A 15,489-nucleotide genomic window follows, 5' to 3' on the forward strand; every position below is an offset into this window, starting at 1 on the left:
TGTCCCACCAGTAGGGTTTCTGTACATCCTTGCTCTCATTTCACATACCCAGGGCTTCCTTAGCAGCTGAATGTATACAACTTTTGATGAACTGGTACAACTCTTCTGCAGTATCGAAAGTTTCTACTCCCAGTTTCTCATCCAGCCGCTTCCTGTAGAGCGCTTTCACGCTTTCATGCTGTACCTAAGCTATCGATGTTGTAGTGTACTTGTTCGATCTTCGTTCCTTGTGGCTGGCACTTCTGATGTTGCAAGGTGTCTCGCAAACTCGCATCTTTGACAACCCCCCCCCCCCCCCCCCCGTTTTCTAGAAGGTCCGATTTTTCCGGGCCAAAAGCTTTTTCGGACTGTTCCCACTTACAGGGAAATTCAAAACATTTTCAGCATGTATGATACATCTATTCTCATGTAATTTAAGCTGAAAACCCCGAATATAACCTTAGAAATTCGTTATCACCCACCGGAGAATTTCTGAAACTCCTTAGAGCAGGAAAATCATCGCAAAAATATATGAAAAGAGCGTTTTCTTAGGGAAAGCGACTTTTCCGGAAAAATGATGGGTGATCGGAGAAATCTGAGATCATATTTGAATTCAACAGATCAACATCATACAAAGGAATCGATGTATCATATATCGACGACATTTAATAAATGAATTTCGAATACACTTTGATCCGGCAAAGCTTATACGATACACAATTTTAGGATCGGAAAAATCGGCTTTAGTGGAAATCTGAAGTGTGAAAGAAAGTAACCGAGGTCACATTCGGATTTAGCAGCTCAAAATACATAAGTAACATACAACCATGGGTTCAGGAAAATTTATAAAAATAATTTGCATGCACGACAAATATACGTCGAATTTGCTAATTATTTAAAATTAAGTTGCTTTCCCGGAAAACTGTGAGGTGAACGGGAAAAACTAAGGTCATTTCCGGACTCATCAGTTTAAAAAACATCGGCAAAATTGAACCTCGTAGCTACGAAAAATTTTACCTACAATCTGCAGGGGATAACAGTCGGAAAAATACACAAAATGCCCAAATATGGTCATTTTTCCGAGTAAAATCGGCTTTTCCGGAAAATTGGAGGGTGATAAAAAAACGGAGGTCATACCTTTATGGATTAAGCGCCTCAAAATACGTTAAGATAACCTTGTTTTGCACAAAAGGCAATCTGAAAGTTGTTTTTCTTTCTCCTTTTTATTTTTTATTCTTCACAACTGTAGCGTAGTAGCCAAATACTAGGTAAAGGAAAAATGCATATTTTTATGAAAACTTACTACGGGTAAAACTTAAACCGGGTTAGGTACTGTAACTTAAACAGCGCCGTCGTCAGCCTAGTAGCCAAAATAGGATAGGGTGGGGTGGTTCCACCTTTGTTTTGCCTCAATAGTTTGCTTGATTTCCCTAATTGATGGATGAACTTGTTTGAAAGCTAAGAGTGATCTATCGACCTTTGACTATATACAAAAAAAAAAAAAAAAAAAAAAAAAAAAAAAAAAAAAAAAAAAAAAAAAAAAATGTATAAATACTTACTTAGGTGCATTTCCCTCTCCCTCATTTTTGATTTCTTAAAGAAAAGAAAAAAAAAAATAGTAATAAAAACTGGCTGGGTGGCCTCACGCGTAGGGTCAGTCCACCACATGTGTAGGGCCAGTCTACCAGTTGCACATAAAGACATGAGAGGTGCTGGAAAAAACCTTTAAATTAAGAATAATAGAACAAAACAAATCGACGGTGTAAGTTGGCAATCACATAACTCGGTTTGCGACGCCGCAGACTTCCTGTCTTACTTAATTTTTTAAACGGAAAACTACTCATAGTGCGGTCGTTTAGGGTAAAAAATCACCAGAATACATCAAATTAGGCTACCAGCATGAAACTTTATGGAAATGTTGTTCAAGGTACCTAGAACCGAAATCCATCCAAAGCGGTATCTATCATGTGTCCCCGTATTTCGGCCGCCATTTTCTAAGATGGCCGCCATACGCTGATTTCCATTACTATCTCATTCTTCAGGTGTTCTAACCTACCTATTAACATGAAATTTGGCTGGAATATTCTTGAGGGTGTCTAGAATGAGAAATAATTGACATTTAAGTCCAGTCGGTCATTTTACCCTCGCTTTTGGCCGCCTTTTTAAAAATTAGCGGTTTCACGCGCGCGGTTCCTTCGCGGTTTATCAGATTTCCGCGGCTCTGTTGCAATGAAATGCGTGAAATTTGGCAGGAATATGCATAAATATGTTGAGAGCAAAAATCTATCGAGACCCAAGTACAACCAGCCATTTTTACCCCGGCTAAAGGCCGCCATCTTGGAAATTAACAGCCCAGTCCTGCTTCTCCACGGTTTTTCAGATTTGCGCGCCTGTTTTGCAGCAGGACGCGTAAATTTTGGCAGGAATATCCATGGGTGTATTGAAAATAGAAATTCATCGAGACCCAAGTTTGGTCAGCCAATTTACCCCCGAACTTGGCCGCAATCTTGGAAAGAAGCGGTCTGCCCTGTTCCTCCGAGGTTTGTCGGATTTTCTTGGCTCTTTTGAAGCCAGATGATAGGTACACCCACACTTAAATTAAAAATACAAAACTTCGAGACCCCAATCCCGCCGGCCCTTTATCTATGGTATTAATTGCCATTTCGGAAATAGCGGACTATTGACTTAACTAAATGACGTGCGGTGGGTTTAGTAAGAGGGCAAGCTCTAGCGTTTGTCATCGGTGGGGGGGGGGGGGGGTGTTTAATGCAGCCTCCTTGCCCTCCTCAGGGGGCTTCCCTGGAAAATTGTGAAAATTTAGATCCTCGCGGACCTCAATTTACTCTATTTTTCGGATAAAATCTGATGGAGCGTCTTGAAAAATAATGGTTTCTTTTCATTCCCTCTTACTTTTGATTTCCATTTTCCACTTATTTAAGGTATTTCTAGTCTTTACTGCACAGCGTTAAGAATTTTTGAGTTATTTACGTTTCTCAACAAAATATCTTTCTGCGTTTAAAACATAATTGAGACTTGTCTTATTCATCACCAATTAGATCCAAGTGAGCGACATATTATGAAAACGGAGGGCACTTGCTCCGGAGAGAGCAATCGTGACCGCGACGGAAGGAGGGAACAAGATAGCGCATCGGCATCGGAGGCAAAAGCAGCGCGCTGCAGTTAGGGGCCAAGAGAAGCGAGCTGCGATCGCGCAGCGAAGCGCTCGGACTCGGAACGTACCGCTCTCCCCGCCCGCCTTGATTCCGCCGCCGCGCCGCGCAGTGGCTGTCCGCTCAGCCCATTGAAAGCTATTCTCCAGAGCAGTCGGCCCGTGTTCAGGCCACCGGACACCCTAATTTTTACATTCTAACTTTTCTGTATCTATATATAAGGTGAGTATAATCGATACGTAGCAAATTTAAGGCACAATTAGGGTTTAGTTATTCTAATGTTAGAATTATCCCATAGTAATGTCGCACCATTGGATTCTGACTTACTAGGATTAGCTCTAAATAAAAACTCTTATTTTGTTTTAAAAAAAGGTGTAATTTTGTAATATTGTTATTATATAGGGCAACCCCTAGAGAGAGTATTTTAATATAGTATAAGCACTGTCCTCCCTCCCCACAAGTAAACGCTGCGACACCTCCATCCGCTCTGTAACTCCCTTAATTCTGTGGGTCTAAACGAATTCTGTCTTTCTCTCTTTCTGTTTTCAATGCAATTTACATACTTAACACCTTTTATCAATAATATTTGCTAAAATTTGAAACTTGTAATAAGTGTAATTTTCTTCTTCCTTCTGAAATATTTGGGCAAGCAGTGCTTGCCTTGCTTCTCCGGACCGCACGCCACAGACTTAACTCCAGCTGAGAGACATCATTTCTGTATAGTTCTCAGATTTTCTCGGCCAAGTTACCGCCAGAATAATGAAAGACGGGAGTATACATAAACTAGCCAGAAACTTTTGAGGTTGAAATTATCACACTTCTTTTCGGCACATTTCTTCTATTATTCATAGAATAATCTTTTCCCTTCGAAGTTTACACAGATTTTAATTCTGATATTTATGTTAGTTTTTTTTCTTAAATTTTGACTTTGAGCATTTATTATTGTCGAATCACGCAGTGCAATACAGCCACCGTAAAAAATTTTCGATTTCAGGAATTTCCTAGTCAAAATTTTTTTTAATTCAAAAAATAACTCAAAATTTTTCAGGTTTTTTTACTTTTTGTGATGTTTACAATAATAACGTGTTTCATGTATGATTTAAGCTTGAAGTTAAAAGCTGTTAATTTAGAAAACGTATAATAAACCACAGTGCAAAACAGAAAATATATGTATCTCATCCAATATCAAGGCTGCTCTACTTACGGTGACTTTTTTTTAAAAAAATAATTGAAATAAATTGATTAAATTTTCTTGTTTTTCCATTGCTCTCTGAAATAAAATTTCTCATATTAATCCCCTAAACGCATGTCTCAAGGATCCTTATTTTCAATTATCTTCGTGTGAATTCCTGCCAAATTTTATACATCTCGTTGCTACGGTAATTCTCCCCTAGGACTAGTTTGGTATTGAATTTGAGCTAAATCGGCCGAGCCGTTTAAATATGGCGAGCTTTAAAAGTTTTAGGCGGGGGGCGCGCCATGAGGGGGGCCCGCCGGAGCAGGGCCGCACAGTGAGTCAGGGGGAGGAAGTTTTTGGACAAAATTTTCGTCGCTCAGTAGGTCAGGGAGAGGAAGTGTTTGGACAAAATTTTCGTCGCTCAGTAGGTCAGGGAGAGGAAGTGTTTGGACAAAATTTTCGTCGCACAGTTAGTCAGGGGGAAGAAGTTTTTGAACAAGCTTTCGTCGCTTAGTGGTTCAGGTGAAGGAAGATTTCGGACAAACTGCGCATCGCATAGTGGGTCAGGTGAAGAAAGTTTTTGGACGAACTGTTCGTCGCACAGCGGCCCAAGGAAAGGAAATATCTGGAAAAAACTATCCATTACACAATGCATGGCTTACAGACGTACGATTTTACAAAAATCCCACTTCGGGAAATACACTTCCTTCCCGCGGTGGATGCGCGGGACACTTAAAAAGAAGAAAAGCCAGATGCACAGATAACCCTGAAAAGACGCGCGCTAAGCGCGCGTCCTGGGGGGCCTGGAGAGGCGAAGCTGCCCCCCCCCCCCCCCAAAAAAAAAAAAACCGGCGCGGAGCGAAGCGGAGGGCCGGTTTTTTTTTTTGTATATAGTCAAAGGTCGAAAGATCACTATTAGCTTTCAAACAAGTTCATCCATCAATTAGGGGAATCAGGCAAAATATTGAGGCAAAACAAAGGCGGAACCACCCCACCCTCTCCTATTTTGGCTACTAGGTTGACAGGTACCTTGAACAACATTTTCATAAAGTTTCATGCTGGTAGCCTAATCTGAAATATTCCGGTGATTTTTTACCCTAAGCGACCGCACTATCAACGGTAATTCTTTAAAACTGCCGTGATTCTTTTCTTTGCCAAAATTAAGAGTTTACCGTTCCATGTCATTCTGAGCCCAGTATGCAGAAGTTTTCAAACTTAATTGAAAGTAAGAAATTTCCATTTTATGAAGTTCCATGAAATCTTGCTTCTCTGGTTTGAACAATCGCGAGTAGCACCTGGCATGCTTTTTGCAGGGCGCCTTCAACATTGTAATTATGATTAAACATGGTTGGAGTACCTAGCATCTACGAATAATAAAATAAGTAATAAGACAGGAACCTTGATGCTTACGATTTTTTACTTACATAATTTAGTACATGAAGAGGTGGGAAACAATTATTGTAATTATACTTCAAACGTGACACTCATACTTTGATGTGTGTATATTTTGCCTGCCGGAGCGTATGTTCAGTTTAGAATTCATCCCATGTTTGAAAAATTCTTAGTTCCGCGAAACTCGAAGGATATCTGCAATTTCTTTGTGCATGCAAAACTGAGAGGAACATTTTCAATTCCACGAAGACTTGATGGAAAGGCCTGGCTTTCATTTGAGCTGCATGGAAGTGTTGCGAGTTCCATGTTGAGCTCACGAGGAAATGTTTTCATTTCCATAAAGGTCTGATGGAAGTGACCTGGTTTCCATGTGAGTTTCATTGAAACGTTATGATTTCCACATGGAAGTCAGACGATTCCTAGGATAAATCACATGGAAATCGAGTCGTTTCCACGTGAATCTACATGGAACATGTTTAGCAGGGATGAAACTATTAAAATTTTTCTACAACATGAAGCATGACCGGAAGGAAATATTTAGCATAAATAATTAATTTAATTTAACAAAAAGAAAAAACCAAAAATGGTGTATATCGTTCGGAAAATACACAAAAATAAACACTGAAGTGGAATTAATGCTGCCTTAAAAGTTTTCTAAACTTTGACGACTTCCTTTTAGTTTTGTGATATTATATAAATTGAGAATTTTGTGTGGTAAGGAGTTACTGCGTCACACCTACAAATCATTGGTTTCCATAAAAATTAAAGTTTTCATTGTACAAAAAGCCGACTCATCGGTAATTGTCTGGTCCGAGAAGACTACAGGGAACAATTTGATGACTGTTTTGAAACTCCTGGTTTTGTCCGGCGAGACGAACACCACACTCTATGCAACGTCCACAATATGTTGCCAAATGTGACGACACCTCTTTCTAGTGACTTTCGTCGTTTAAAAATGAACAGCATTTCAGTCCAAAGGGGCAATTTTTTTTAACATTAGTGTCTCCTCTCGGCAAATATTGCATAAGAAGCCATGATCAGTACTGATTTCTTACCCCAAAATTGCTCTTTTGCTTCATAATCGTACCTAACGGATATTTTTGGGATATCATTCTCATATCTATACTATAAGCTCCGAGACCTCCTAATTTTGCGTAACTGGTAACGCTTAGTTCCAGCCTTCTACCGGGCCGATTTTCATGATTTTTGCGGCAATCGACGGGCAATTGTCTCTAGATTAGCCAACTCTTTTCCGATTTTGAAAATATGGCCCAGGTTTTTTTATATTACGTGGTAAAGTTGCGAATTCTCCCATAAGAACAATGTAAATTTATACTTTTTGTCATAGTTCGTTTGAGCGTTCTACCGGGCCGATTTCCATGATTTTTGCGTAGATCGTCAGGTAATTGGCCCTAGATGTGCCCGCTTTAATTAGATTTTGGAAATAGGACCCAGGTTTTTTCAAAATCACGTTATAAAAGTGAGTAACTTTACAGAATGCTCCGGGACTGCTGCCGCTATGCGCGGGAGGATGCGCAGTGGTCGAGGAGGTTGCGCAGTAGCTGGGTAGCCTGCGCATCAGCTCTACACTTATCTACACAAGATTTCCGCCGATTACTCCAAGACGAGCGGTGGCCGAGTCGTCTACGACGTCGGAAGTGTCCACATAGATGAAGGTGTGGGTTCGATCCCCGCCTCCAGAGATACTTAATAATTATCCGATTTAAATAGATCGTTGTTTTACTGTAATATTTCATCAAGCAGTCATTCCAAAACGCGTCCTTTTGACTTCAAAATTTTTTTTCCTTTATTCATCAAAACCAAAAATTATTTCATTCTATCAAGTATACCTCATATCGAATTTTTTTAGGGGAAAAATAAAACTAATACTAATAGGAGGGTAAAAAAAGGGCCGCGAAGCGGCCCATTGATGGCGCGGAGCGCCTTCGGGGGGTTGGGCCGCGTAGCGGCCAGGGGGCGTAGCCCCCTAGTTATTAAATATGATCATAAATTATCTAATGTTTTGTCATGAATAAGTTCAGAGACATCATTCCTCTTGATTTATCAACTCAGTTTTCAATCGATTTGGCCTAGGTCATTAACATATGTATAGCTCACGGCGCGCGGCGCGGCGACACGACTATTCATTTTATCGTGAGACCACCCCTCTGCCTCAGCCTCCTAATGACATACCTAAAAACCATTTTAAAGCCCACGTTGACTCTTAATTTTAGAAATTAACTAGTCGTGATTAGCTCGGTTTGCGAGCTGACATGTCTAGCCGGGGGGTGCCCCTGGACCCCAGTTCTTCGCTTCGCGATGAACTCGTGACTCGCTCCGCGAGCCGCCACCGCCCCGCATAGTTTTTAACATTGATGAGCAGACAACATCTTTGTTTTAATCTTCTTTTCCACTAAGTTTTACAGAAATTGATGTTCCAAGAGCCTAGACCGCATTTTTGTGCGGGGCTGCCATCTTGGATTATGACATTTTGAAAATCTGACCAAAAATTCAATTTTCCCGTCGAAATACACCCCCTAAAACCAAATTTCACATAAATCGATGGATCGGAAGCCGAGATAGCAATTTAGACCACGTTCGCCATCTTGAATATTTGAATTTTGAAAATCTGACCGAAAATTCGAGTTTCCCGCCGAACAATACCACCTGATACTGAGTTTCACGAAAATCGATGTAGCAGGAGCCAACTGAGCATTTTAGGCCACGGCCGCCATCTTGGATTTTTTTATTTTGAAAATCCGACCCAAAATTCGAGCGTCTCGTTGAATAATACCCCCGATTACCAATTTTCACCAAAATCCGTCGAAAAATACCCCCTTAAACCTCAAATTTCGTCTACAAAGCTGTGACGTCACGCATCAGGATTGAACCTGTTCGGCGAGGTGTGTGTAGACAACCGCGTATCTCCGATGCAATACTATAGGGAGAAATAACTTTGCGCTCTCGCGGGCGTCCTAGGCAGTGGATTGGAATCTGAATAATTTTGATCAACTCCTCACGACAATTGCTAAAAATGTACCAAGTTTAAAGGAAATAGCTTCGGCCAATTTTTCTCGGGGGGGGGGGGGGGGGGCAGTGTGAGCCGGTGAGGCAGCTTTATATAGAGTATTGTCTGATTTTAAACTTCATATTTTTCAGTGGTGATTTTGAGTGTTCGTGGAGCACTCGTCAGGAAATTCATGCTCGCTGCACAATCCCTAGGAATGACAAAAGGAGACTGGACATTCTTGGATGTTGAAATTGTGCAGGTACTTCCTTTAACCTGGCAATCCAACATATAACAAAATGCTGAAATGTAAACAATTTTCATAATATCCATACCAAAGACATTGAATAGAGTAGACCGTGCACTCCCTACAGTGGCGTGCGGTGGGTTTAGTGACAGGGCAAGCTCTAGCGTTCGCCATCAAGAGGGGGGGGGGAGGGGGGGGGGTAACCTAGCCTCTTTTCCCTCCTCAGGGAGCCTCCCTAGAAAATTCTTAAAATTTTACTCTATTTGCTCTGTTTTGCGGATGAAATCTGATGGAACGTCTTGAAAAACTGTGGTTTCATTTCTTTCTCTCTTACTTATGATTTCGTTTACTCAACTTGTTTCGAATGTTATTGAGCATTGGAAGACGGCTCCATGCTCTTAAATCCTAATTTTGCCATGCCACTTATTTGAGGTAGTATAGTCTTTATTCTACATATGGCATTTAGAATTTTTTGAGGTACTTAAAATTCCCCAAAAAAACAGCTTATTTCTGCCTTTAAAACATGATTGTGAATTGTCTAATTCTTCACCAATAAATCCAAGTGAGCGACATTTTATAGAATTTAAGGGCATTTGCTCCGGCGGAGCACTTACAACCGCGACGGAAAGAGGGAACAAGATTGCGCATCGGAGGCAGAAGCAGCGCGCTGCGGTGACGCGTGACGGGCCAAGAGATGGCCAAGAGAAGCGAGCTGCGATCGCGCAGCGAAGGGCTCGGACTCGGAACGTACCGCACTCCCCGCCTGCCTTGATTCCGCCGCTGAGTAGTGGCGCTCCGCTCAGCTGATCGCAAGCGACTCTCCAGCGCATGAGTTTGCCCGTGTTCAGGCCGCGCAGCGCGCTGCGCCACCTCCATCCTCTCTGCCGCTTTCCTACTTTCGTGGCTCTATACGTATTTCTGTCTCTTTCTCTTTCTGCTTTTAATGCAATTTACGTACTGAACACCTTATAAATTATATTTGCTAAAATGTAAAACATGTTAAAGGTGTAATTTTCTTCTTTCTCTCGAAATCTTTGGGCAAGCAGTGCTTGCCTTGCTTATCCGGACCGCACGCCACTGACTCCCTATCTCCGCCGTGTCAGCTGAGCGAGGCAACTTCGGCGGGACTCCGTAATGGGCGGGCGGGGTGGTAGCTCGCGACTGAGCCCAACTGAGCCCCACGCAGCATGAGCCGGCATTGCGCGTACACTCAAAAAAAGCTCCGGCCGTGGAGGCCATAAGCAGCGGACCTGGAGCACGGACTGGATGGGCTATATGGCACTACCGTTCGCCTACGCGCCTGACGGCCGGATTGCTACGTGCGGGGACGATGCGGAGTCCTACGGACATGAAAACCGTAAGTCGCGGCCTCGAGCGGCATAGGCAGCTTGCGCTCTAGGCGCTACTTACGGGCTGGACGGCCGGAGCTCTGCGCGCCGCCGCTGTCCGCGACGTGGTGGATTTTTTCGGAACTACAGCTGAAAATTCACCATTAAAGTACATACTTAGAAAAGAAAAACTTTCCAGCAAAGTTTTAAACATTGAGTGAATTATCTTGTGTCAATTTCTGAACAAGATTTTTTTTCTTTCCTTCTTTTTAAAATAGGTATATATTTCTTTGTTGATAGTTCATAACAATTTAGTTTCAGGAAAGTGATGGATAATTCAATGTCTAAGAAAGAAAAAGAGCATATGAACGTTAGCTTGTTGATCATGTTTCAGATATCAAGAGAGATTTGAACTCCTAGGCTGATAGTTCAGCAAGTCAATTTGAGAAAAGAGATGAATCTTAGAGAAGAGATGATGCTTATTGAGAAAGAAAATCAGCATATGAATGTTAGCTTATTCATCGTGTAGAGATATCAAGAGAAATTTTCAAAAACCTAACTTTAATGTTGCAAGCCTTCGTAGAAATAAATAAAGCACTGGGGAAGCACTGGAAGGAACAAATGTAGATAGATCAAAAATTCATGCTACCTATTTTAAATGTAGAACAGACTGTCCAAGGTATGATAAATTGCTAAAACTCATTGCAGCGAAAAATGTAAATTGAAAAATCATTTTTATCACTTGGCAGCCCGTTCTCAATAAATGTAATTACTTTCACTCAATGAGAATTCAGCATTTGTCAAAAACAAAACCTGGTTCATCCCTCAATAAAAAATACGAATGCAAAGTAGGAAATCACCCAAATGATTAACAAAGGAAAAGCACAGGCGTAGGTCTAGGTACTTACAGATTTTTACTCCTTACGACTAGAAAAGCTTCAGAATCTTGAAAATGAGGTTGAGAATATTTCAAAGTGTAAATTCAGAAGTAAAAGTTGACAAAACTTCAAGATATAACTCTCCGCAATAACTACCGGATACAATTTCCACAAAATATTAGCGAAGAAATATACCACCGAAAATTGTCACACTTGTTAAAATTGTAGATCTTCCCTTCAGCAAACTGAAGCGCGATTCACACAAAATTTTACCACTATTACAGTACACTGAGCTCCCTAGAATTGGGATATGGAATCAGAGAGATATTCACAGCAACAATGTTTGCACTGGCTCTTATCGGATAATCAACGCAGGCAAGATTGGCTTATAGCTTCCGCTGGCGGACAGCTATTTTGGCAACAGAGAAGGGAGGTGTTGGATGTCGGAGAGTGAAATACTACCTACTCTCAATTGAAAACATTTAAGTATAAGCCAGAGATTAGATTGAAATGGAATAAAAAATCAACCCAATCTTATGAGCAAGCAAAGGTGGCACAATGAAGTTGCAATCGGTAAATAGACATTCTTGTGACTACATTATCAGTATTTTAGTGTGGCGGTAATTTACTCTGTGGGAAGATGCGTGGCAGGTAATTGATTGCTTTTCTTGGATTTAAGTTCTTTCCCTTAGTAGGGGGAAAATAAGTGAATTGCAAACGAACTTACAGGAGGAGAGGATATGAGCTCAGTGTGTAGGTAAAACTGACAATTTTCACTTAACTCTCGTCGCATTTCCGAAAGTATTTGACAAGCGTTATCACACAGAACTTAAGAATCAATCGTGCACCGCACAGAATCAAGAAAATATATCGAAAACCTCCAAAATTAAACGAAAAACGAACACACGTAATGAGCAATGACCAACAATGACAAGCAATTTACTAGATTCTAACCTCAATAAACAACGCTGAGTGGTGGCTGCGATCGCTCCCGAAAATGTTCAAGGCTGGCGGCAACTTTAAATTCACGCACTGAATAACATTGACGTAAAATATTGTAATTTTCTGCGAATATACACGTAGCCGTCTCAATTTTAATCTGATGGTGACGCCATTTTCCGAAAACTGAATCTCACCTCACTGCCAACGGCCGTGGAAGCGGTTGGCTCCGATCCTGAAACCCGTAACTTACGCTCGGCTCCTAACCGGTCTTACGGCCATGAAGGCCGCGCGGGGTCCACGGGACACCGGCCGCTGGGTCCAGTACTAGCTGGCGCACAGCGCGTTAACGCCGGGATCACCAGTGTCCAGAGCAACCGGGTCACAGGGCCGTAGTTTTTTTTTTGAGTGTACTTGGAAAAATTAGTTGCGCGCTCGGATTTTCGCGAATTACTCGTTTCCACTTCATTTTTCGGCAAAATTTACAAGGACTACATGTTAATAGCATGAAATTTACTATTACTCTGAACAATTTTCGTTTCTCTACAGTCATTACTGTCTGGAAAAAAACGCTTCATAATTGAAAATATGAGGAAAGTGACCTGCGTATCAGACGGATGTTCTTATAATGCGTGCAGCTTGTAAAGATGACGGCGTGGATAAGAAGTAATTTTGTAAACCCGTTAAAAATGTCCCATGTGCAATATCCAAAAAAATTCCCACGGGGGCACATGGTATTTTGGGACGCGAATTACTCCGGGGTGCACATGGGAATGGAGTCTCCCCATGGGGGCCCATGGGAACGGGGTCTCCCCATGGGGGCCCATGGGAACGGGGCCTCCCCATGGGGGCCCAAGGGAACGAGGTCTCCCCATGGGAGCACATGGGAATGACGTCCCATGGGGGCACATGATATTCAGGCCTGTGAAAAACCACGGTTCCCCGTAGAGAGAACAAATCTGATGGGGAATCATGAGAGGTGCGATTCCCACTGAGGCCAATTTACGATGTGCCCCTATGGACATTTGGACGTACTTCTGCCAAACAAAACTAAGTGCATTATGACGTGAGCTCTGTTATGCATAAAGTCTTATGAGTCTCAGGGCTTATGTCTTAATGCACATAGTTCCTTTTGGCAGAAATACGTCAAATTTTTTTATAAGTTTAAAATGAAAGGAATTATTGAAATGTCTATGAAATTTATTAAAAAAGTACGATCTTCTGTGAATTTGCATGCAAAAGGAAAATATAATGGGCATGACTCACCAAATTCAACTGATCCTTCATCAAAAATAAAACCTGAAGAAAAACACCAAAGATGCTATTCATGATACTTTGAACACAGCACTTTCACTTTCATTTATTTTCTCCTTTAGATTAGAGCAATGAATATTAAAGGTAACTAATCGAACTTCACACCACTTCAAATTTCTTAAGAAATTTTCGGTCACACATAAAATTTTAGGAAAACTATGGGTACTACGTTTATTTTCTCTGAACACACTGCAATTAACTTCTTTTGACGATGTTGTTTTGAGGCGATTCGTGGTGAATTTCTCAAAACCAGATGATTTTTAGTTGCTGCTAATTTCCTATTGGATGACTGCTCAGATGAGAAACTGACAGCCATGTCATAGAACAGTAGCCGCTTTCTTAATCCAGAATGCAAGATATCCAGAAAGAAGGCGCAAGCTGGAGTGCAGAAAGCCCTTCAAAACCCTGAAAAACAAACAAATAAACAGCATTATACAAGGCATTTGAATGGTCATTTGGTGTTAGTTGGATGAGGTTGTTACCGTTCAGCTATACGACTCTATTTATACTTGATATGCAAATTTGACCCATTGAAAAAAAAAAAAGACCTAGATCTTAGGCTGATCAATTTAGAATGAAATTTTAAAATGTTCATAAAATTGCAATTTTCTCAAAAACTATAAATCGGTGTAACTTCTCAATTATTATGATACCTACCTGAGATTTAATCTTAAAATTAAATTTTAAAAGAACTCTCTTGAAACTGAGGATTTTACTTTTTGCTCTGCCTAATGTAAAAAACAGGTTCAGAGGAACACATACCAAAACCGAGTTGCCAACAATTTATTTTCAAATATTCTCAGCAAATTTTAAACTGAGGAAAAGTAGGCATCTGAAATCAGGTTTGGATTATCTTCTTTTTTCCCCTCGGATCCAACACAAAGATTGAATTTCTTAATCATTCAGTTCCCAAAATGTAGGTTAGTGCAAAGTTACGTGATTTTTCTCATTTATTGCACTTCTGAAAAAAACAAATATACTATTCTGCACTCCAGTTTGTTTGTGAAATAATGACCCAGCATAGAGTAAGTAAGAATGGAACCTGAGAGACTATATACTGATTCGCTCTGAAGGCTTGGATTCATTCATATCTTGGTCCCTACAAACAGTTCAATGAAAAAATGCTCCTCCAAGGTGAAATTTGGTCATGCTTAAGTTCTACAGCAATCTATATTGCCTAGGTGCTCGTAAATAATCAAGGAACGAAGAGCCGGAAGCACCGCTCACAGGCACAACATTTCTATTAAATCTCCACTGGAAATTCTAACATGCAAAGCCACAATTGTAGGAAAAGTACAATGGGTCAGTTGTTAATGTCACGGAACAGATTATTTTAGTTGTAGGTCCTTTACGCTTATAGTGCTATGTCAAACGAGTGAGATATTCAAGATTCAAGAGGTACCGTTTCATGTTCACTGAGAGGATTGGAAGAGGTCATGTGTTTAAGTAACCTTATGAGAAGACATCAAGGCAGTTAAGGTACAAAAATAAAGGAAATAGGGGACATAATATCACTCCCATGACAGATAGGTGTAATTTTGTATTGTACTAGCTGCATGAGCTATAATGTCCACATAACTTGGCTCGTATAGGGCTCATGTGAAAATTGAGGTGCAACCAAAGAATGAATAAGCGATAATATGTTTTAGTAGCAAGTAATACATCCAAATTCAACACTGAGTTTCAAGGCCACTAATTGTTTGCATCGCCTGTAACCTAATTTTTTCATAGGTGCTACACTCCGCAACAGAGAATCGTAGCTCTTGTTCGTCCAAAATGGCAGAGTGTTTTTCACAACAGCAGTGGCTGAGTTAAGTTGCACACTAAGGCAGGTGGTCAGAGAAGATCAAGTCATTCTCTACATTTAGAGATGTGGCATGAGCTCGGCCCAACTGACTGAGTGGGAGATAGGTCAGATCGGGACGAACGTCTGAACTTGGGCACTGTTGTCTCATGAGAGGAACGGGGACTGACAACTTGTGAGACGAAAGTATTTCATGGTTTCCAGTGAGTCATTAATGGTTCCTACCCTCTCCATGTTTTCCAGAACAATTTCTC

At 41.0% G+C, this 15,489-nt stretch overlaps 1 protein-coding gene across 1 annotated transcript in view; it reads left to right on the plus strand.

Annotated features, from left to right (window-relative positions):
* Nucleotides 1-15,489, plus strand: part of LOC109038378 (atrial natriuretic peptide receptor 1) — a 405,535-nt gene that overhangs the window by 173,493 nt on the left and 216,553 nt on the right. Inside the window, exon 6 of the mRNA XM_072306602.1 lies at nt 8,878-8,987. Coding sequence (XP_072162703.1) covers nt 8,878-8,987 — 110 coding nt within the window. The remainder of the gene's footprint in view (nt 1-8,877; nt 8,988-15,489) is intronic.

Source organism: Bemisia tabaci, chromosome 1, assembly GCF_918797505.1.
Source record: "Bemisia tabaci chromosome 1, PGI_BMITA_v3".
Classification (NCBI taxonomy): Eukaryota; Metazoa; Arthropoda; class Insecta; order Hemiptera; family Aleyrodidae; genus Bemisia; species Bemisia tabaci.